The 24649-nt window shown below is 42.9% G+C and overlaps 1 protein-coding gene across 1 annotated transcript in view; it reads left to right on the forward strand.

The window, feature by feature from the left end:
- Positions 1–24649, forward strand: part of LGR5 (leucine rich repeat containing G protein-coupled receptor 5) — a 299962-nt gene that overhangs the window by 268370 nt on the left and 6943 nt on the right. Inside the window, exons 15-17 of the mRNA XM_077265282.1 lie at positions 6615–6740; positions 23722–23867; positions 23994–24077. Coding sequence (XP_077121397.1) covers positions 6615–6740; positions 23722–23867; positions 23994–24077 — 356 coding nt within the window. The remainder of the gene's footprint in view (positions 1–6614; positions 6741–23721; positions 23868–23993; positions 24078–24649) is intronic.

Below are 24649 nucleotides of genomic sequence, written 5' to 3' on the forward strand. Positions count from 1 at the left end.
GAGTGTACATTAATGAGAACATTTTTTTTCTCTTTTTTGAATTTACCAAAATGGCTGCAATGAAACAAAGAGTGGAAAAGTAAAAGGGGTCTGAATACTTTCCGTACCCACTGTATTATATCATGAGAGGAAAAAAGTTCTCAAAATTTATGAATGTGACATAAACAGAATTGGATTATGGGACTAGACTGCAGTCTTATCTGACCGTATAGATTTTTATTGAACTTCACACCAATATATAAGCTATCTCAAAGGAAAAAGTGAAAGCAGTGCAATTACAAACTCACTCTTAAACCTATATTGTTGCAGACTACACACAAGGGTGTCTGTATACAGTATCAACAGAGACTCCAATGCATATATAGTACATACAACTATTCTCAGTCCTAAATAGCCAATTGACTGGACAAAAATGCAAAATTGGATCACACAATATATTCAGTGATCACATGAAGGAACAGATTTCCTGATGAATATATCTCTTTTTAAAGGTATAACAAACAAATGTTAAACAATGATCAAAACAAATGAATGTTAAACATTAACCTCTACCCTGTAAGGGCTACCAAGAAAAATCACAGTAACTCATGTGAACATGCATATATATCATGAGTGAGTAACAACAATATCCATATAACTATATATATATATATAAATCTGATATGGAATAATCTCACCTGTGTGTGTAGAGGACGTCAATTATCAGATGGCATCTCAATTCAGCAAAAATCCATTAGAAGGAATTTGGGAACACTTGCCCTATTAGACCCTGTAAAGGCTGGCATAACCTGAAGCTCGAGACTCCTGCCCTTACAAGGGCAGTTCACATCTGACCCTCACAATAAACCTCCCTATACTTTCCCTGTGCATGCCAATGTGTTTCATCACTCCATGAATCCTCAGGGGACATAATGGGCATACTGCTACTGCATACAAAAGAAGGGAAACACTCCGGGGCTTTTCCTATAGTTATTATGACCTGATGGATTTTTGCTGCATTGAGATGACATCTGACAATTGACGTGCTCTACACACATGGGTGAGAATATTCCATATCAGATTTATATATATAGTTATATGGATATTGTTGTTACTCACTCATGATATATATGCATGTTCACATGAGTTACTGTGATTTTCCTTGGTAGCCCTTACAGGGTAGAGGTTAATGTTTAACATTCATTTGTTTTGATCATTGTTTAACATTTGTTTGTTACACCTTTAAAAAGAGAGAGATTAATCAGGAAATCTGTCCCTTTTTGTGATCACTGAATACATTGTGTGATCCGATTTTGCATTTTTGTCCATTCAGTTTTCTATTTAGGACTGAGAATAGTTGAATGTACAGTGTGGGCCATTTATATGGATACACCTAAATAAAATGGGAATGATTGGTGATATCAACTTCCTGTTTGTGGCACATTAGTATGTGGGTGGGGGAAAACTTTTCAAGATGGGTGGTAACCATGGCGGCCATTTTGAAGTCGGCCATTTTATGATCCAATTTTATTTTTTTCAATGGGAAGAGGGTCATGTGACACATCAGACTTATTGAGAATTTCACAAGAAAAACAATGGTGTGCTTGGTTTTAATGTAACTTTATTCTTTCATGAGTTGTTTACAAGTTTATGACCACTTATAAAATGTGTTCAAAGTGCTGCCCATTTTGTTGGATTGTCAATGCAACCCTCTTCTCCCAATCTTGACACACTGACAGCAACACCGCAGAAGAAATGCTGCACAACTCGTATCTTCACAGCATAGACCATCACATTATGGGTGTCAGGTCTGAGCATTCCTACCTGAACAGTTTCCTGGAAAGTGACTTGGTCATTGTGGGCCAGTTGAATGGCCCCAAGGTCTTCCGATCTGACCCCCTTAGACTTTTATCTTTGAGGTCATCTGAAGGCAATTGTCTGTGCTGTGAAGATAGGAGATGTGCAGCATCTGAAACAACAGATACTGGAAGCCTGTGCTAGCATTTCTTCTGCGGTGTTGATATCAGTGTGTCAAGAGTGGGAGAAGATTGTTGCATTGACAATCCAACACAATGGGCAGCACTTTGAACACATTTTATAAGTGGTCATAAACTTGTAAATAACTCATGAAACACCATTGTTTTTCTTGTGAAATTCTCAATAAGTTTGATGTGTCACATGACCCTCTTCCCATTGGAATAGTAAAGTTGGATCCATAATGGCTAACTTCAAAATGGCCTCCATGCTCTCCACCCATCTTGAAAAGTTTTCCCCCTCCCATATACAAATGTGCCACAAACAGGAAGTTGATATCACCAACTATTCCCATTTTATTTAGGTGTATCCATATACAGTGCCTTGCGAAAGTATTCGGCCCCCTGGAACTTTTCAACCTTTTCCCACATATCATGCTTCAAACATAAAGATGCCAAATGTAAATTTTTGGTGAAGAATCAGCAACAAGTGGAACGCAATTGTGAAGTTGAACGAAATTTATTGGTTATTTAAAATTTTTGTGGAAATTCAAAAACTGAAAAGTGGGGCATGCAATATTATTCGGCCCCTTTAACTTAATACTTTGTTGCGCCACCTTTTACTGCAATTACAGCTGCATGTCGCTTGGGGTATGTCTCTATCAGTTTTGTACATCGAAAGACTGAAATTCTTTCCCATTCTTCCTTGGCAAACAGCTCGAGCTCAGTGAGGTTTGATGGAGATCATTTGTGAACAGCAATTTTCAGCTCTTTCCACAGATTCTCGATTGGATTGAGGTCTGGACTTTGACTTGGCCATTCTAACACCTGGATTTGTTTATTTATAAACCATTCCATTGTAGATTTTGCTTTATGTTTGGGATCATTGTCTTGTTGGAAGACAAATCTCCATTCCAGTCTCAGGTCTTTTGTAGACTCCAACAGGTTTTCTTCAATAATGGTCCTGTATTTGGCTCCATCCATCTTCCCATCAATTTTAACCACCTTCCCTGTCCCTGCTGAAGAAAAGCAAGCCCAAACCATGATGCTGCCACCACCATGTTTGATAGTGGGGATGGTGTGTTCAGGGTGATGAGCTGTGTTGCCTTTACACCAAAAATATCGTTTGGCATTGTTGCCAAAAAGTTCGATTTTGGTTTCATCTGACCAGAGCACCTTCTCCCACATGTTTGTTATGTCTCCCAGGTGGCTTGTTGCAAACTTTAAACAACACTTTTTATGGATATCTTTGAGAAATGGCTTTCTTTTTGCCACTCTTCCATAAAGGCCAGATTTGTGCAGTGTATGACTGATTGTTGTCTGCAAATTGGGATACGGATTTGGCTTTTATCCTAAGTTATATTGCACGTCTCGTTAAAGGGTTGATTGTGACTTGTAGGATCGTTACTTCCAACAGGTGGAGCTATAGAGTTTAAAGGGCCACTGTCACCCCCTCCAGCCGTTATAAACTAAAAGAGCCACCTTGTGCAGCAGTAATGCTGCATTCTAACAAGGTGGCTCTTTTAGTTTTTGATTCAGTTAATCCCTGAATAAAGCGTTTTAAAGTTTGCCACAAATACCTGACTTTGTACCTGGAGGCGGTCCGAAGCCTCCTCTATGAATCTCCCAACTGCCGTCACTCTTCTCTTCAGGGGCGATGGTCGCCGCCCCCTGCGCGCTGTTTCTTCTTAAATCCGGTGCCTGCGCTGTGCGTGCCTGCCTGGGGCAGGCGCAGTCTTCATTGTCAGTCACAGCTCAGATGCAGGGTGCCTGACTGCGCCTGTGCGGGCAGTGCGGCCACCCTGTTGCTGAATCCCCGCCCCGCACTGTGTTATTCATTATGCACAGTGCGGGGCTGGCATTCCTGGGCATGCGCACTGCGCTGTTCAGGCGCTCCCCCATCTCGGACGCTCCCCCTGCTCCCCCGCCTTCCAGCATTGTTATTTGCGGCTGCCTCATTACAAACGCTGGTGAGGATTAGTGTATATTGCGGCAACCTGCATCTGAGCTGTGACTGACAATGAAGACTGCGCCTGCCCCAGGCAGGCATGCACAGCGCAGGTGCCGGATTTAAGAAGAAACAGCGCGCAGGGGCGGCGACCATCGCCCCTGAAGAGAAGAGTGACGGCAGTTGGGAGATTCATAGAGGAGGCTTTGGACCGCCTCCAGGTACAAAGTCAGGTATTTGTGGCAAACTTTAAAACGCTTTATTCAGGGATTAACTGAATCAAAAACTAAAAGAGCCACCTTGTTAGAATGCAGCATTACTGCTGCACGAGGTGGCTCTTTTAGTTTATAACGGCTGGAGGGGGTGACAGTGGCCCTTTAAGTCCTCGTTTTCTCTGAAGAGGTAATTTGCATATTATGTTGTCCTATGGACAGACTGTCCCACCTCAGCGGTAGATCTCTGCAGTTCATCCACAGAGATCATGGGCCTCTTGACTGCATCTCTGATCAGTCTTCTCCTTATTTGAGATGAAAGTTTAGAGGGACGGCCAGGTCTTGGTAGATTTGCAGTGGTGTGATACTCCTTCCATTTCAATATGATCGCTTGCACAGTGCTCCTTGGGATGTTTAAAATTTTGGAAATCATTTTGTATCCAAATCCGGCTTTAAACTTCTCCACAACAGTATCACGGACCTGCCTGTTGTGTTCCTTGGTCTTCATGATGCTCTCTGTGCTTCAAACAGAACCCTGAGACTATGACAGAGCAGGTGCATTTATACGGAGACTTGATTATACACAGTTGGATTATAGTTATCATCATTAGGCATTTAGGACAACGTTGGATCATTCAGAGATTCACAATGAACTTCTGGAGTGAGTTTGCTGCACTGAAAGTAAAGAGGCCGAATAATATTGCACGCCCCACTTTTCAGTTTTTGAATTTCCACAAAAATTTAAAATAACCAATAAATTTCGCTCAACTTCACAATTGTGTTCCACTTGTTGTTGATTCTTCACCAAAAATTTACATTTGGTATCTTTATGTTTGAAGCATGATATGTAGAACCACAAGAGAGAAAAGACTGGACCAATAATGGTATGCATACCCATAGAATTTACCAAAAATATCTAACTTTAATTGCACCTCAAAAAAAGACAAACACATGATAAAACCACTTAAAACAAGGCCTGAATACAGGACCAAATGACCATCACCCCTATATATAATGTGCTTGGTTTTAGGAACGAGTGGAAGAGCTGGGCGGGACTGGTCGTTCCCATTCTCCATTCTCAGAAGGTCATCTATGTGTGGAGGTGGAAAGACCAGCTTAAATTTAGAACAGTCTCTGCCAGAGGCTATGGGAGCAGGACTGTTATCCAAATAAATGAACCTGTACTGTTGTGTGAACTTTTTATTTCAGCTTTCTATGCTGAGAAAAAGACCGTTTTGTTTTGTGAGTCATGATTGTTTATGGTCTTTCAATAAACCGCCTTAATGTGCCACACTTTGTGCCAAAAAATGCACCAGTTTTGGAGAAAACTTCGGGCACAAGTAAGCCAACAAATAGGTTTATTAAACAGCATGAACACCTTGAAAAATCTGGTGCATTTTATGCCTTTTGAGTCTAAAGGTACCGTCACATTAAGCGACGCTGCAGCGATAGCGACAACGATGCCGATCGCTGCAGCGTCGCTGTTTGATCGCTGGAGAGCTGTCATACAGACCGCTCTCCAGCGACCAACGATGCCGAGGTCCCCGGGTAACCAGGGTAAACATCGGGTTGCTAAGCGCAGGGCCGCGCTTAGTAACCCGATGTTTACCCTGGTTACCAGCGTAAAAGTAAAAAAAACAAACAGTACATACTTACCTGCGCGTCCCCCAGCGTCTGCTTCCTGACACTGACTGAGCTCCGGCCCTAACAGCACAGCGGTGACGTCACCGCTGTGCTTTCACTTTCACTTTTTAGGGCCGGCGCTCAGTCAGTGTCAGGAAGCAGACGCTGGGGGAGGTATGACGCTGGGTGAGTATGTACCGTTTTTTTTTTTACTTTTACGCTGGTAACCAGGGTAAACATCGGGTTACTAAGCGCGGCCCTGCGCTTGGTAACCCGATGTTTACCCTGGTTACCAGTGTAAAACATCGCTGGTATCGTTGCTTTTGGTGTCAAACACAACGATACACGGCGATCGGACGACCAAATAAAGTTCTGGACTTTATTCAGCGACCAGCGACATCACAGCAGGATCCTGATCGCTGCTGCGTGTCAAACTAAACGATATCGCTAGCGAGGACGCTGCAACGTCACGGATCGCTAGCGATATCGTTTAGTGTGACGGTACCTTAAGTTTGCACTTTCTTAAGAATTGCACAGTATTGATTAATCTGCCCCTTTTGAATTACTTGCTCAGAGGTTGACAACCAACAAATGTTTTGGAAACATGTTCTTCTAATTATTAATTGAAAAGCTCATTGAAAAGTTACAAACAATATGAATGTGCTTTTGATTGTCACTTGCAAAAACAAAAAAATAAATGTACCTTACCAAACTTTGCTGTTTTAACTTCCGACTTACTAATATAAGTTCATTTTTATGTTCTGGATCATTTTTACATTTTCAGAGATAGAAACACATGGCTTGATAACATGCTGACATGCTAAAATTGTGAGCATTTATGAGAAATAGGTTTGATTTCCATATGTCCTCTTCTCCCAGGGATCTTTCTTCCAACCATTTGTCTTCATTTCCTGCTACTGGTCTACATGGTTTGACTCATCTCAAACTGACGGGAAATACTGCTCTGCAAAAGCTGATTCCATCAGAACATTTCCCAAAACTAAGGTGAGCTGATGATAATATTTATATAATTGTACTTTTCGATTAGATCTTCTTCTCTTTTACTAGTCATAATTAAAAGGGTTGTGCGCCATTAGGGACAATTTTGTAACACCAAAATGCATGTATTTAGGGCTAAAGGTGGACAAGCCATATAAGAAAGTTTAATAGGATTGTGTAATATGGCTATAGGTATGACTTTTCAAATCGTATATTTTTTAAATCGTGTATTATGGTAAATGTGCTCTGGGGGTGCATGTGGTCTACAATAACTTTGAGAGTGCCCCTTTGGAGTAGATTTATTAAAATCAGTTCAAGCTAAATTGTGAAGCCATTGCATGGTTGAATGATTTTTTCAAAGGATCTCTGAATATGAAGAACAGGAATCGGCTCTCATAGTTACAGATATCATCTATTCTTTACCCTTGAACTTTTCCAACATGTTTCCGTCAAGTCAACTTAAACTCTCCTTGGTAAAAGAAGCTAGACTTATCAGTGAGGAGACAGGGAGTTCCAAAGCCATTAAATTATGACTATATAGTAACTTTTGTCTCTGCTGTCATGCTAGGAGCACTGATGTTGCCATATAGACAACATGCAATGCGCTTATTGGAGTCTTACAATCTGCATGCTGGTTTAATTACGGGTTACCAAAGCAGTATCACTGCCTTGCTGCCTCTCGCTTTTTTGCACATGGATTTTAACTCACATTATGTGATATTGCAATACAGTGATATTGTAGCCGTTGTTCATAGGTTATGAAGCTTAAAGGTTTAATCCGGGACCAGCTGCTAACTACCTGTCCATTCTGCCAGGAGATGATCTCTGGTGGTGACTCTCCTGCTTTGTTTTATCTGACGTCAACTTTTTGGTAGAGCATTGAACAGCAAGGTGGATTGCTGCAGAGGGGAAAAAGAAAGAAAAAAATCTTTAAATCTTCAGCTTAGCGAGTGTGAACGAGCTGAGTGTGACATGAGCGTAAGTGTGAACGGCGGTCTGACTTGTGATTCAGTGACTTTGGATTCAGGGAGTTTCCAAGGGAGGAATTACTGAATTGCTGCCTGTGTTTTATTAATACTTTGTATTTATTTTTATTTAACGCTTTTGTCTGGTGCAATCCCCATTAGGAAATGTGCTCCACTATTGGTAACGCCATCCAGTGCACATCTTGCCACATGTATGCAGTCCTTGATCAGCCGATCGAGCGTGCATACTGCTGTGCGAGATGTGAGCACGTTGAGCATTTGGAAGCCCAGATTCTGGATCTAAATGTGCAGCTGGCAACACTGAGATCCATAGACAATATGGAGAGGAGTCTTCTTCTCACTGAGCAGACGCTCAATGGGATAGATGAGGGGGGATGGTAGGATGGAGCTGCAGGACAGTGAAGTAGCTGGGTGACAGTTAGGAAGCGGGGTAGAGGGAAGAGTGCCAGGGAGGCTAGTCCTGATCTGGTACACCCCAATAAGTTTGCTAAGTTGGCAGATGAGGGGGGTGCCAGTAGAGGGGTAGCACTGCTGCAGCCAGGCATGTCATCTGAAAGCCGGAGGAGTGACTGCTTCAGTAAGGAGGGAAATAGGAGAGCAGGGCAGGCCAGACAGGTGCTGGTAGTGGGGGACTCAATTATTAGGGGAACAGATAGGGCAATCTGTCACAAAGACAGGGATCGTCGAATGGTGTGCTGCCTGCCTGGTGCAGGCACCCGATCAGCATCGCTGATCGGGTGGACAGATTACTGGGAGGGGCTGGTGAGGACCCAGCGGTCATGGTGCACATTGGCACAAATGACAAAGTTAGAGGTCCTTAAAGATGATTTCAGGGAATTAGGCTGCAAGCTGAAAGCAAGGCCCTCCAACGTGGTATTTTCCGAAATACTGCCTGTACCACGTGCCACGCCAGAGAGGCAACAGGAGATTAGGGAGGTTAATAAGTGGCTCAAGAATTGGTGTAGGAAGGAGGGGTTTGGGTTCCTGCAGAACTGGGCCGACTTCTCAGTTGGCTGCAGGCTCTACACTAGGGACGGGCTGCATCTCAATGGGGAAGGTGCAGCTGTGCTGGGGGAGAAAATGGCTAGAAGGCTGGGGAAGTGTTTAAACTAGGGATTGGGGGGGAGGGTATTCAATTTATAGGAGGGGAAGATAGTGCAGATAGAGACCTGGGCACAAATAAGGAAGTTGGGGGTGGCGGTGGCATGGGGGGTGGGGTTAGAACAGTTAATAATTTAAGAAAGAATAGAGGTACAGAGAGGAACATCAAGTGCATGTATACTAATGCCAGAAGCCTCGCCAACAAAATGGACGAATTAGAATTAATGTTGTTGGAGCATAATTATGACATGGTGGGGATATCTGAAACATGGCTGGATGAGAGCCATGACTGGGCTGTTAACTTGCAGGGCTATAGCCTGTTCAGAAATGACCATACAGATAAGCGAGGGGGTGGGGTGTGTCTATATGTAAAATCGTCATTAAAACCCATCCGGCGTGATAATATAGGTGAATTTAATGAAAATGTAGAGTCCCTGTGGGTGGAGATGGGTGGGTGGAGATAAGGGGAGGGGGAAAAAATAATAAATTACTGATAGGGGTTTGTTATAAATTTCCCAAAATAATGGAAGCAATGGAGAATATCCTCGTAAAGCAAATAGATGAAGCTGCGACTCAAGGAGAAGTCATTATTATGGGGGACTTCAACTACCCTGAAATAGATTGGGGAGCAGAAACCTACAGTTCCAGCAAAGGTAATCGGATTTTGACAACTATGAGAGACAATTACCTTTTACAACTGGTTCAGGACCCAACAAGAAGGGGGGAATTTAGGACCTGAGAATTACGTCACGGCTTGTGATTGGTCGCGTGGCGGTCACATGGGCGGCCGCGACCAATCAGAAGCCGTGACATCATCTAAGGCCATTCACGCGCTCATTTTAAGCAAAGAAGGCTGCCGGTTACCAGCGGTAAGGTCCAGGCTGCGTCGGAGAGGTGAGTATATCAATATTTTTTATTTTAATTCTTTATTTTACACTTAAATGTAGATTCCGATACCGATTTCCGATATCGCAAACATATCGGAACTCGGTATCGGAATTCCAATACCAGATTCAGAAGATCGCCGACCTCATGGCCGACCCCACACAGGGGTCGGGTCGGGTTTCATGAAACCCGACTTTGCCAAAAGTCGGCGACTTCTGAAAACGGCCGACCCGTTTCGCTCAACCCTAGTTGTAATAAGTGATTCATTACTTAAATTTAAGAGGGGACTGGATACCTTTCTGGAAAAAGTATAATGTTACAGGGTATATACACTAGATTCCTTGATATGGCGTTGATCCAGGGAATTAGTCTGATTGCCGTATGTGGAGTCGGGAAGGAAATTTTTTCCCCAATGTGGAGCTTACTCTTTGCCACATGTTTTTTTTCGCCTTCCTCTGGATAAACATGTTAGGGCATGTTAGGTTAGGCTATGGGTTGAACTAGATGGACTTAAAGTCTTCCTTCAACCTTAATAACTATGTAACTATGTAACAGAGCAGCACCTTCTCTTCACACCTTCTGGTCCACATTGTGAACTGTGGATCACTGCCAACATCATGCTGATTAATACAAATAAGCAGTGGGGAGCTGGCTGTTAATCATCATGACATTGGGAGTGACGCTGCATCGACAGAACATTTCATAACAGAAGGGGCTACTTTGTCAATGTGACTTCACCAGAAGCAGATGAATACCCGAAAAGAATGGTCCATGACCACTTTGAGCCAGCAGCGATCATCATCTGGTAGAACAGGTAGGTAGTTAGCAACTACATATCTTTAAGTTCTTAGCCCCATAGCAAACATAACCAATTCCCAGATAACCCCTTTAACACATTTCCGACGTCAGGCGTACATTTACACAGATGTTTGACTCACTCCTTTTGATGTGGGCTCCGGCAGTGAGCCCACATCTTTCCCGGTACATGTCAGCTGTTTTGAACAGCTGACATGTGCCCGGAAGAGCCGCAGGTGGAATCGCAATCCACCCGCGGCTGTTAACCTATTAAATGCCGCTGTCAAACACTGACAGCGGCATTTAACATGCGTTTCCAACAATCGTGCCGGAAATCCGCCCACCGGTGACCCCCGTCACGTGATCGCGGTTCACTGGTGGGTTGGCATGACAACCAGAGGTCTCGTGGAGACCTCTATGGTTGTCACTGCCGGCTTGCTATGAGCGCTGCCCAGTGGTCGGCGCTCATAGCAAGTGTGTAATTCTACTACATATACCGTATATACTCGAGTATAAGCCGAGATTTTCAGCCCAAATTTTTGGGCTGAAAGTGCCCCTCTCGGCTTATACTCGAGTCACGGTCTGTGGCAGGGTCGGCGGGTGAGGGGGAGAGGGTGCTGAGGCATACTTACCTAGTCCCGGCGATCCTGACGCTCCCCCTGCCCGTCACACTGTCTTCGGGTGCCGCAGCTCTTCCCCTGTACAGCGTTCACGTGGGACCGCTCATTAAACTTATGAATATGGATAGTCCAAGAAAAGAAGCCAAAAAAAGTGCACTTACCCGTGTTCAGTGGTCACAATTTTTATTCGGACATTTTTCAAAATATGCAGGGAGGGATGTGAAAAAAGCGGACAACGGCCGTTTCGTGCCTCAGCACTTCAACGGGTCCTACACACTGGCTGGGAGTGGGGTGGAAATATATCAACATTTGCAGAGCTGTGTGCTCCGCCTCCCACTCTCTGTCAGTGAGGCGAAGCAAATCACCTGTTATCCAAATGTGAACAATAAGGAAACAAACCAAAGTGAATTAAAACCAAGATTAAAAACAATCAAGCACAAAAGACATAAAAGCATTATGCACTTTTTTTTGTGTACATTTTTTGCACATTTTTTCACATTAATTAGAGAAAGACTGCCATATCGATTCTTTCGTTGAGACCAAGAGGTCCCAATGCATCTGCACGTAGAATCCACCTCCCTTCTCTTTGTAGAAGGAGGCGTTGCAGGTTTCCCCCTTGCCGTGGTAAGTTCACTTTCTCTAAACCTGCAAATCGTAACAATTGTGTATTACCTTTGTGATACTTTTTTACATGGTTAATGAAACGTGAAACGCCTTTACCCGTTTTTACAGAATTGAAATGTTCTCGGATTCTTACAAAAAGGGGCCGAATTGTCTTGCCTATACAATAGAACCCGCAGGGGCTAATAATTGCATACACAACATGTGTAGTTCTGCATGAAATACAGTCTCGGACTATATGTTGAATGGGGCCGATTTTAATATGGATGCCGGTGAGATGATATACACACAGATTACAATGCCCACATTTGAAATTCCCTTTGGGAATACTACCAGTGAGCCAATTATCCCTATTTGATGAAAACCTATTCTGTACTAGACAATCTCTAATATTTTTGCTGCGACGGCATGCAAAAAGTGGTCCTTTTGCCACCATTTCTTTTAAATCAGGGTCCTGACCTAAAATTTGCCAATTCTTTCGAATTGCTGACCTTACAATCATCCATCGGTCCATATTCAAAGCAGAAGACAAATCTTTTTTCTTTTTTCCTAGATCTATTTAAGGGGATCTCATTCAAATCGGTGATTTTAGCCCTATCTAGGGCTCTATCTAGGACTGGTTGCGGATATCCTCTTTTTTGGAACCTTTTATAAAGTTCTTCTGATTGTCTTTGAAACCCCCCCCGGATTATTATTGATTCTTTTGACACGTAAGAATTGGCTAAAGGGTAAAGCTTGTTTTGTATAATGCGGGTGGGCACTATTGTAATGCAGTAGTGCATTTGTGGAGGACGGTTTGTGATGGACTTCTGTCCAGGAGTGGGAGGAGGAGCACACAGCTCTGCAAATGTTGATATATTTCCATCCCACTCCCAGCCAGTGTGTGCGCGTTGTTGCTTCTTAAATCCGGCGCCTGCGCTGTGCGTGCCTGCCTGGGGCCTGCGCAGTGTTCTTTGTCAGTCACATCTCAGATGCCGGGTGCCTGACTGCGCCCTGTTACTGAATCTCCGCCCCGCACTGTGTTATTCATTATGCACAGTGCGGGGCTGGGGTTCCTGGGAAGGCGGGGCAGCGTCAGAGATGGGAGAGCGTCCGAGATGGGGGAGCGCCTGAACAGCGCAGTGCGCATGCCCAGGAATGCCAGCCCCGCACTGTGCATAATGAATAACACAGTGCGGGGCGGGGATTCAGTAACAGGGCGGCCGCACTGCCCGCACAGGCGCAGTCAGGCACCCGGCATCTGAGATGTGACTGACAAAGAACACTGCGCAGGCCCCAGGCAGGCACGCACAGCGCAGGCGCCGGATTTAAGAAGCAACAACACGAAGGGGGCGGGTACCATCGGCCCTGAAGAGAAGAGTGATGGCAGTTGGGGGATTCATACAGGACGCTTCGGACCGCCTCCAGGTACAATATCTGGTATGTGTGGCCAATTTTTAAAACGCTTTATTGAGGTAATAAATGAATCAAAAACTAAAAGAGCCACCTTGTTACACTGCAGCATTACTGCTGCACAAGGTGGCTCTTTTAGTTTATAACGGCTGGAGGGGGTGACAGTGGCCCTTTAAGGGGTTAAAACAACACTCTTAACTGCACTAAATGTTCTATAATTTAGTAGTGTGTATTGTTCAGTATATTATAGTAAAATGGTATGCAGCTCATTCAAGTAGTAGAGTATGTTAATATGAACTGAAAAAACATGCACATCCGTACACTAGCACAGCATCTACTGAATTTTGGGAACATCTACTCTCAAGAACCACCATAATGTCACATTTTCCATATGTTTCCAGGTTCCTTCGTTTTCCAGGTTTATTCTATATCCTGTCTCATATTTTTCCTTACACATGTCAGGTATGCAATTAAACTGTCACCAGGACCTCACTACTATTGTAGTAAATGTGAAAGCATAGTTATACTTGTGGAATCCATTTTTCTTGTACAAAAAAAGAGATCTGGAGTGCCTGAAATAAATAACTAAGGCATGTTATAGCATGCTTTTGTTTTAATACATTTTCTAAGTTTGTAATTTATCGTTCCTGTTAAGCACTGAAAATTACGATAAATAGTATAAAGAAAATATGTCTGCCACATTGTGTGCTGGAGCAGAGGTAGACAATAGTTAGCACGCTAGATCTCCCCATTAATCTCACGAGGGCTGAAGCTTGCCATCATCAACATTCTTGCACTTTGGTAAAACAAAGGCTAATGTGACTGTGAGTACAAATCCAATTACTCATCACAGGTACTTTTATTTACAGAAAGCTAAGGAGAAATGCCAAGGAGTAAGGCTTCAATTATATTGACTGTATCATTACCAGAAGATCATGCCATTTTTATGGCCTTTGTCCTTTATGAAGTGTTGCCAGACTCGCTTCACGTTGCCTTAATGAACAGCTGTTGTTTACAAACCACTGTTTCCAACACCAAATTGGATGGAGATTTGTCAAATTTTACCACATTAACTTGTGCAACGCACAGTACCAGTAATCTAAAATCTTAAAAGGGCTCCAAAATGTGATTATAAATAAAGTTCGACTTCAAGTTCGAATAAGTCACTTTAGCAATATATCTCCTATTTATATCTCGGAAATAAGCTGAAATACAATGTATCTGTATATTGGTATAGTCTAAAGAAATGAGCAAATCTGAAATATTAGCTTCATGGCATTCCACAGGCAGGCAAGTCTTCAATTATAGAGTCATATATCTTCTATGGAGGCTGAGTTGAGAAAATTCACCTCCATAACAGGCATTGTGCCTTAAAATTAGAACCCCTTTAAAGTGAGTCCAAACTCGAATAAGACATCTTCATCAATATTATTTTCTCAAATCATCCTCTTACTGTAACTATCTATGTTTGACAACTAGAATTTTACAAAACCAAAGATGGGAAAAATAAGTAGGACAGGATGGGGATCAGCACTGTTGAAGTGTTTTGGCTAATGCTTTTTTGTATTTGCCAGGATGAGCATTGACTAAGTGTGCTCATTTCAGCCTGCAAGTCCCATGTTTTAGATTTCATAATTGAACCTACCCACCGTATTTTTCAGACTATAAGACTCACCTAGGTTGCAGAAGAGGAAAATTTGAAAAAAATTTGAAGCCAAAAATGTGGTTAAATATTTATAGCATGTCTGCTGACACTGTTATAGGGGAGATTTGCTGCTGGACAGCCACATGTTGTTCAACAATCTTGTATGGGGACAGAAGTTTTGCACAACCTGTATGGCTCTGCTGCTCAGCTCTCATCATCCCAGCCTGTCTAAGCATGATGGGAGTTGTGGTTTTATGACAGGTGCAGGGAAACATTGATAGGTGGTCTTGTAGTGGAATTTTAAAACCTGTCATCATGATGTGTATAAACCTATTGTTTTCATTGTCGTGCTAGCGTCGCCTGCACATTCATGTCACAGTGTTCTCTACCAAAATAAGCGCCAGGGCGGCACATGCTCAAATTAACCTCTGGCATTCTCCAGCAAAATTGTTCCATGGCTGCGGATGCACAGATTGGGGATCTCTGCTAATTAAAAGGGGAGCCACTGAATAATTTTCACTGTCATGTAACCTCTACTCTCATTGGCGTAGGGGCTGGTAAGCCAATCTATAATTGTTGCTCAGTTCTATCATTTGGATATGTGTTGATTGCTCTGCCAAGCATCTTTGCACATACTGAAATCAGTTTACTGTTTCTGCTGTATTAGTAACAGGTCTTCCTGTTGCTGTGCTTTGGCAAAACCCTGGCTACATTTAAAAGAATCCTGATAGGAAACTGCTGGAGAATAGACAAATAACAGAATTTTAACAATAATGGCCTTGCTTAATCAAAGCAATTTTACCAGAATTATGGCATAACTTACTTTGAAAAGTCACAGAATTTTATCGCAACTCAGAGTTATGCAAAAGTTTTTGTGTTTTTTAGAATTTTCATGCCATTTTTTCCCACCTCTGCCAAAATGGGTGTAGCTGTGGCAGGACAGGGGTGCGACAGTATCCTGACTGCAGTAAGATGTCTGGTGTAAAGAGCACCACAGCTTGTTTAATTCAAGACGAGTGGCTTGACAAAACAATTCATCTTGAATTAGAATAGTTGTTGCTTTCCTTATATCAGAATCTTACTCCATGACACTCTTCAGAAGCTCCAGATTCATGAAGAGGTGTGCACAGCTTTATAGATCAGTAGTGTCTGACTTCACCACACCTACGTATCAAGACCATCGAGAAAATCACCGGTCTAGATGAATCGGAGTCATATATGTATATACAATTCTTTAACATTTGCCAAAAATTGGTTCGCTGTTATTTTTTTTACTAATTATTGAGTTACAGGACTCTAAACTGAACTCTTAGGGTGGCTTTGAACTATAGCTTCCATTGTTTATTTGCAATGCACATGAGGTCTTAAGACAGGCCTGTGCATCCACTGTCAGCTTTTAAAGAAAGCTGCTAAATGAGGAAATAGGTGGGGTTTTAATAATTATTGAAGGGCTGTCATTATGATTTAGATATGCACATACAATTTAGTAGCATCATAGTGTAAGTTATGGGTAAAAAATATTTCAACAGAGGTGAAAAATGGAAACTTTATGGGCAATGGTGAAGGGGTTAACTAAGAAGAATGCTGTTCTGAAAGAGAGCGCCATAGTTTCATCTGGAGAAGATCAATCAACTGGAGATTCTGAAGCCATCACTTAGCATTGATCTCTTCTTTATACAGTAGTTATTTAATGTACCTCAAGTATAAGCGGGCAATATAAAGCACCATTACAGTGAATGCTGGCTCTGCGGCATAACTGTTGGCTTCTTTTGATCTTCTTCTCTACTTAAATAAAGAACATCATAGCGCTCTTCCATAAAAACACTGTGCCTATAACATCACTGTAATACTACACTTAACTGAGAAAGCAGCATGCTGTTACTTACTCTCTCTGTTACAGACAACTTCTGTTCAAGTTGGCCATGAAGTTCCACCAATTCACCTCTATAAATAATGTGCACATAGATAGTCTAACAATATACAAAGAGGGAGCGCTTGTAAAAGCAGAATAATTGTTTCCTGTATTCATTCGTTGCAATTATGTGATGCCCCATAATTCAGAATGGGAAAGCAATGCTTGTGACACGTTCATTCTGTGCCTCTGTACAATTAAAGAAATAACAGGACATTAAATCATCCACTTGCTGAAAACATGCGCAAGATGGTTGAGATTTATAAGCGTGTTGGGCTGTAATTGCAGTAGTTCTTAAAAGAAAAGATTACATAAAATAACTGCAATTAAGAAGGGCAAATAAAAGTCACATAGCTATGTAAGAATCAAAGAGGAGGCAGAAAATAATATGTTGTGAAGACACATACAGTCTATGCAGGGTGATAAAAGCTGAATACATTCCACACAGCAATATAGTTGCAAATGTCAGTGGTGAAATAAGTCAGTGTTGTTGTCTATACTTTAGCATTTAAAAAGCAAACTGTGTATGTAACCGCTCCCTGAACTCTTACATCTCAGGCTACTTTCACACTAGCGTTGTTTGGCCTTCGTCGCTATGCGTCGTTTTGGAGAAAAAACGCATCCTGCAAAAGTGCTTGCAGGATGTGTTTTTTCTCCATTGACTTGCATTGCGACGGATTGCCACACGTCGCATCCGTCGTGCGACAGATGCGTCGTGTTTTGGCGGACCGTCGGCACAAAAAAACCGCTACATGTAACTTTTTTTGTGCGACGTGTCCGCCATTTCCGACCGTGCATGCGCGGCTGGAACTCCGCCCCCTCCTCCCCGGACCTTACAATGGGGCAGTGGATGCGTTGAAAAACTGCATCCGCTGCCCCCGTTGTGCGGCGCTTTCAACGCTAGCGTCGTTGCGTCAGCACGTCGCATTGCGACGTGCAGTGCACGACGCTAGTGTGAAAGTAGCCTTACACTCCCAACGGCATATTAGTTGCTTCATATGAACACTGCACTCTGGAGGGTGCTCATACTGTCTACAATGGTGTGAAAAAGTGTTTGCCCCCTCCTGATTTCCTATTCTTTTGCATGTTTTCACACTTAAATGATTCAGATCACCAAACAAATTTCAATATTAGACAAAGATAACACACGTAAACACAGAATGCAGTTTTTAAATGATGGTCTTTATTATTAAGGAAAAACAAAATCCAAACCTACAGGGCCCTGAATATTTGGGTACTGTAGCAAGCACATACCACAAATATTTAAATCTCAATAGTCTGTGGAGAAGAAGAAACCTGGCACCAGGCACCAACCCGGCTCAAAGATATGGATGCCGGTGTCTGTATACATTACTGAAAAAGCTCCTGTGGTAATCCAGTTTAAGGGTACCGTCACACAGTGCAATTTTGATCGCTACAACGGCACGATTCGTGACGTTCCAGCGATGCATTTACGATATCGTTGTGTCTGACACGCTACTGCGATCCGGATCCCCGCTGAGAATCGTACGTCGTAGCAGATCGTTTGAAACTTTCTTTCGTCGTCTAGTGTCCCGCTGTGGCGGCATGATTGCATTGTGTGACACAGGTTGTATACGATGTGCGCACAGTAACCAACGGCTTCTACATCGCAAATACGTCATGAAATTATCGCTCCAGCGCTGTGTATTGCAACGTGTGACCGCAGTCTACGACGCTGGAGCGATACTTATACGATGCTGCAACGTCACGAATCGTGCCGTCGTAGCGATGAAAATGGCACTGTGTGACGGTACCCTAAGGCCGGAGTCACACTAGCGATGAATATAGACGAGTGCTATGCAATAAAACATCGCATAGCACTCGGACCAGTATTCATCTATGGGGCAGCTCATATCAGTGGTTTTTTTTCTAGGCTGTTTTCAACATACGAGTGAAATCGCAGCATGCTGCGATTGTCACCGACACTCGGCCAAGTCTCGGCTCACTCGCACCCATATAAGTCTATGGGTGCGAGTGAGACAAAGCACATCCCTCGGATATCATCCGAGTGTGGTGCGGTATACGCTGACCCCAGCAATGGAGGAGATGGAGAAATTCATTTCTCCGCCTCCTCTGCAGCTGTGCGAGAGGCTCGGAGCACAGACGCATGACACTCGGCTCCCGCTCACAGCAGAGCAGGAGCCGAGGGTCATTAGCATATCGCATCCGATGCTCTCGCATCAGATGCCATACGCTAGTCTGACCCCAGTCTGACCCCGGCCTTAGAGAGGAAACTGGTGCTGCCGGTGTGCAGTACAGTGCAATGTCCATAAAAAGAAAAGAAATAGGCACCACTCACCGTTCCTAGTGCAATCCTTTATTCACATCACTTTGTGGACCTGTAGAAGCGCATGCAGCGCGAAACGGCCATATTCTGACTCCTACCTCAACCTCTTCTTTCTGCCGCTATGTTTTACCTATGGATGTGAATAAAGGATTGCGCTAGGAACGGTGAGTGAGTTCTTTTCTTTTTATGGACAAATATTTATATAGTCATTCAAAAATATTGTGGATACATCATTGCATGGTACCCAACCTCAATTAAACAGGCTATTTCACGTTCCTAGTTGCCCCACATTGATATTGTTAATTCTACTGCTTTTATTTCAGTAAGATAACTAGGTAACAAGTTTCCTAAATGAGCTATCATACGGATATACACTAGAGGTATAGTATTTTTTGGCCATGTACAGAACTTTTATAATATCCTATTATAAATTCATTGGCATTAATATGGTGTTATTTCTCCCACTCCTACCCCTACCCACCACTTTGGAGCTATAACAGCTTTCACTTTTCTAGAAAGTCTTTCTTCAAGAGTTTAGATTGTGCTTGTAGGAATTTTTTCACATTGATCAAGAACAGCGTTTATGAGGTCAGACGCTGATGTTGGATGAGAGGAACTGGCTGGCAATCTCCATTCTTACTCATCCCAAAGGTGTTTGATAGGGTTGAGATTAGTGCTATGCATGGACCAGTCAAGTTTTTCCACTCCAAACTCACCCAGCTATGTCCTTATGGATTTTGCTTTGTGCTCTGGAGCACAGTCTGGATGAAACAGAAAATGGCAATCCCCAAACTGTTCTCACAAAGTTAGAAGCAACAATAATGCATAATGTTTAGGTATGGTGAAGCATTAGGGTTTCCTTTCATTGGAACTAATGGGTGCCGGCGAACCTCTCTAAAACATCCCAACAGCATTATCTCTGCTCAACCAAACTTTAGAGTTGGCACAATGCAGTCAGACAGGTAACTTCCTTATGCCTCTTCCCAAACCCAGACTTGTTCTTCAGACTGGCAGATAAAAAAGCGTGATTCATCACTCCTCAGAACACATTTCCACTGCTGCATAGTTCAGTGGTAGGAGGATGTTTTACCTGTGTACAGCTGGTCAGCTATGGAACTCCATGCCATGAATCTTCCAGGACACAGTTTTTGTGCTGATGTTAATGCCAGAGGAGGTTTTCAATTCTGAAGATATTGAGTCAGAAAAGCTGTTGCGACTATGTCGCCATGCACCTCAGAAGAATTTTCACAAACTAACTTGTTACAACAATGACATCCTATTACAGGACCACGCTGGTATCAGTGAGCTCTATAGAATGAGCCATTCTTTCTCCTGTTTATAAAGACAGATTGTATGGCTAAGGGCTGGATTTTATACACCTGTGGTTATGGGACTGAATGACAAACCTGAATTCAGCGATTAAGAGGTGTATCTTATTACATTTGTCTATATAATTTATAACCATAAAACAATGTTAAACTGTTAAAGGGAAACTTTCGTTAAAACTAAAAACTCTATTATCCTGCAGATATGGGGTTAATCTGCAGGTTATTAGTGTTCTGAATCTGCTTGGCTCTGGTATTTAAAGTCCCACTGATGGGTGGAAATTAACTACATTTCCCCCAGGGTGACGCCGGTGGCGATTCAGTCACCACTCTGTTTATAGAGAGCGACGGCTGTCAACCTAATGATGAGCGAGCTGTCAGTCCGTGCATGGGGTGCAGTTACAGCGACCATACCATCTCTATACACTGACCATGATTATATTTATAGAGGAGAAAAATAGACAAAAAGACCACCACATTCAAGCTAGTGTGAACAGGTGCCCATCCAAAAAAGCATATAAGTTGAAAAACAATAAAGGTTGCACCATGGTGCAACCTTTATTGTTTTTCATGATTATATTTATTCAATACATAGAGAACTCTATCACGATGACAAATAAAAATAATTAGAACAATGCATAAATAGTTGAAGAGATATAAATCCGAACTGTATAATTTTTAACTCAACTTTCATGCCTCTGCAGTGAGCCGGCAAACAGCATGTGCTCTGTATGCCAATGGAGCCTAAGGGGTTAGGTTTCTCCTTGTCGAAAGTGACATGCCAGCTCAAGGTAAGGAGGCATATTCGCACAAGGAGAAACGTTACCCCTTTGACCCAAGTCCAGAGCCTCTCACCTTGCCAAATCAGATCTCATACTTGGCACCGACGATTGGCAATACCCCAAAACACCATGTCTGCAAATTGAGAGTCTGATTTGGCTTTTATCCTGTAATATTGCAAGACTCGTTAAAGGGTTGATTGTGACTTGTAGGATCGCTGCTTCCAACAGGTGGCGCTATAGAATACAACTCCTCTTCCTCTCTGAAGAGGCAATTTGCTGTATGCCAATGCAGCATCTAGGAGTCTGTTGTACTAATTTTCTGAGTTTTAAGGCCCCGTCTCACTAAGCGATTTACCAACGATCACGACCAGCGATACGACCTGGCCGTGATCGTTGGTAAGTCGCTGTGTGGTCGCTGGGGAGCTGTCACACAGACAGCTCTCTCCAGCGACCAACGATCAGGGGAACGACTTCGGCATCGTTGAAACTGTCTTCAACGATGCCGAAGTCCCCCTGCAGCACCCGGGTAACCAGGGTAAACATCGGGTTACTAAGCGCAGGGCCGCGCTTAGTAACCCGATGTTTACCCTGGTTACCAAAAAAAACAAACAGTACATACTCGCCTTTCGGTGTCCAGGTCCCTTGCCGTCTGCTTCCCGCTCTCACTGAGTGCCGCCGTACAGTGAGAGCAGAGCGCAGCGGTGACGTCACTGCTGTGCTCTCACTTCTCACTGTACGGCCGGCAGTCAGTGAGAGCAGGAAGCAGACGGCAAGGGACCTGACATACATCAGAAGGCGAGTATGTATTGTTTTTTTTTTTTTACATTTACGCTGGTAACCAGGGTAAACATCGGGTTACTAAGCGCGGCCCTGCGCTTAGTAACCCGATGTTTACCCTGGTTACCAGTGAAGACATCGCTGGATCGGTGTCACACACACCGATTCAGCGATGTCAGCGGGGCCTCAACGACCAAAAAAAGGTCCAGGCCATTCCGACACGACCAGCGATCTCGCAGCAGGGGCCTGATCGCTGGTACGTGTCACACATAGCGAGATCGCTATGGAGGTCGCTGTTGCGTCACAAAACTTGTGACTCAGCAGCGATCTCGCTAGCGATCTCGCTATGTGAGACGGGGCCTTAAGTCTAGGGGATATATTACAATGTAGATTACAGCCCTTTTCCAGTTTAATTCTATCATTCTGATAAGATATGTAGGTAGCCTTTTCATGTTATCATGGGATCTCGAAATGGGAGGTATGTAACTGATGAAAGTAGTAATTGACATCCGATCTGATATTTGTAAGAATGGAGAGACCTAAACTCCACATTAAGGCTAAGTGCACACGTTGCAGAATTGCCACGGAAATTTCCGCGGCAATTCTGCAGCTCCTGCCGCGGGTATAGCGCATGCGGAATTGGCATGCATATTCCCGCTAAAAACTAGCCTTTTGCAAGCGTAATTAGCTTGCAGAATGCTAGCTTTTTCCAAGCGATCTGTAGCATCACTTGGAAAACTGATTGACAGGTTGGTCACACTTGTCAAACATAGTGTTTGACAAGTGTGACCAACTTTTTACTATTGATGCAGCCTATGCAGCATCAATAGTAAAAGATGTTAAATGTTAAAAATAATAAAAAAAAATAAAAAAATCGTTATTCTCACCTTCCGCAGACAGCCGATCTCCTCAGCGGCTTCCGTTCCTATAGATGCTGTGTGTGAACGACCTTCGATGACATCGTGGTCACGTGACCGCGAAGTCATTGCAGGTCCTTCACACACAGCATCTATAGGAACGGAAGCGGCCGCGTGCACCGCTGAGAGGCGGAAAGACTCCGGGGGCCATCGAAGGTGAGTATATCACGATTTTTTATTTTAATTCTTTTTTTTATTACCAATTATATGGTGCCCAGTCGGTGGAGGAGAGTCTCCTCTCCTCCACCCTGGGTACCAACCACACATGATCTGCTTACTTCCCGCATGATGGGCATAGCCCCATGCGGGAAGTAAGCAGATCAATGCATTCCTAGGTGTGCGGAATCCCCGTGATTCCGCAAATTTAATGAACATGCTGCGTTTTTTTCTGGAATGCGATTCCGCTCAGGAAAACAACGCAGCATGTGCACAAAAAATGCGGATTGCATTCTATTACATAGTATGCTTAATGTGAGGGTTTTTTTCGCAGTTTTATAGCATTTTTATAGCAAAAAAACGCGAAAAAGCGCGAAAAATCTGCTACGTGTGCACACAGCCTTAAAGTTCTGAAACTTTGCTGTGTGTTTTGAAACCAAGTGGATAGGATACATGTATAAATAAGCACAACTCATCTGGTGTAGCCTTGATCTCCACAATCTTATCTACAACTCTTAAAAACTAGTCCAGCATATTACAGCACTGTTGTAGATGAGGTGGGTGAAGATAATTTATTACAGACACCAATTACTATTTATTCTCCTCCTCTTCTTTGCCTAGAATTTTCTTAAGAAGTCATACAATGTCTAACCTTGACAACAACACATGTAGCATATCATAAGCTTAAACTATTTATTGCTAGGATTGTGAAAAGTAGTTATCAAACCAAACTAAATTGACCCTTTTATCTTATATCATTGGCAGAGTTATGGAAATGCCTTATGCCTACCAGTGCTGTGCCTTTGCAATCTGTGAAAGTGTCTTCAAACAGTCAAGTCAGTGGAGCAAAGATGACAATAGCAGTGCCGATGACTTTCCTCGAAAGGATGTTGGAATGCCACATCTACAAGGCAAGATAAGTTTTGTTTTACCTGCTTCCTAGAATGATAGTTACATAATATAGGGTAAGTCATATATGTTTCTAAATACTGTTATAGAGGATGTACTATTCTAATGGGAACTCGTTTACTTCTCAGATGATCGTGACTTTGATGATTTTCTTCTTGATTTTGAAGAGGATGTGAAAGCTCTTCACTCTGTGCAGTGTACTCCATCTCCAGGTAATATAAAATACATGGTCTATTGTCAACTAGTATCCTAATTCTGTCATTTATAATGCAGCAGTACATGAGAGATTAAAGCGGTTGAGCACTAGTGTAAAAGTTAGAGGGCCAAGGGCAATGGAAGAAAAACCATTGTCTCATCTCTCACACCTGTGCCACTTCTCTTCACTGACTACTGGGACTCCTGCTGTCCCCTGCCATCAACATATGGCAGTGGTCACCTGACGCCCCCCGCCAAATGATGATACTGGGGTTCACAGTACATAGTGGTGCCAGATTGAGAGGCAAGTATGGGTTGTTTTTTTTCCTCTACTAACCCGTGCCCATAAATATTAAGTTTTATACTTTTATCATAGTGAATAACCCCCCAATTACAAAAAAAGATTGCTAAACTTTTTTGGTCTAACTAGTTGAATTGCCTTAATGATGATAAGTGCTACTGAAGACTACACAGTCAAAAGGAATTTGTCTACCTAGATTTGTTAATATATTTGCTTTGCTATTCACATTGATAGGTACAGCTATCTGATATTAAATTTAATAGGGCAATCTTGCACCATAAAACAAGA

Source organism: Ranitomeya variabilis, chromosome 5 (assembly GCF_051348905.1).
Source record: "Ranitomeya variabilis isolate aRanVar5 chromosome 5, aRanVar5.hap1, whole genome shotgun sequence".
NCBI classification, from domain to species: domain Eukaryota; kingdom Metazoa; phylum Chordata; class Amphibia; order Anura; family Dendrobatidae; genus Ranitomeya; species Ranitomeya variabilis.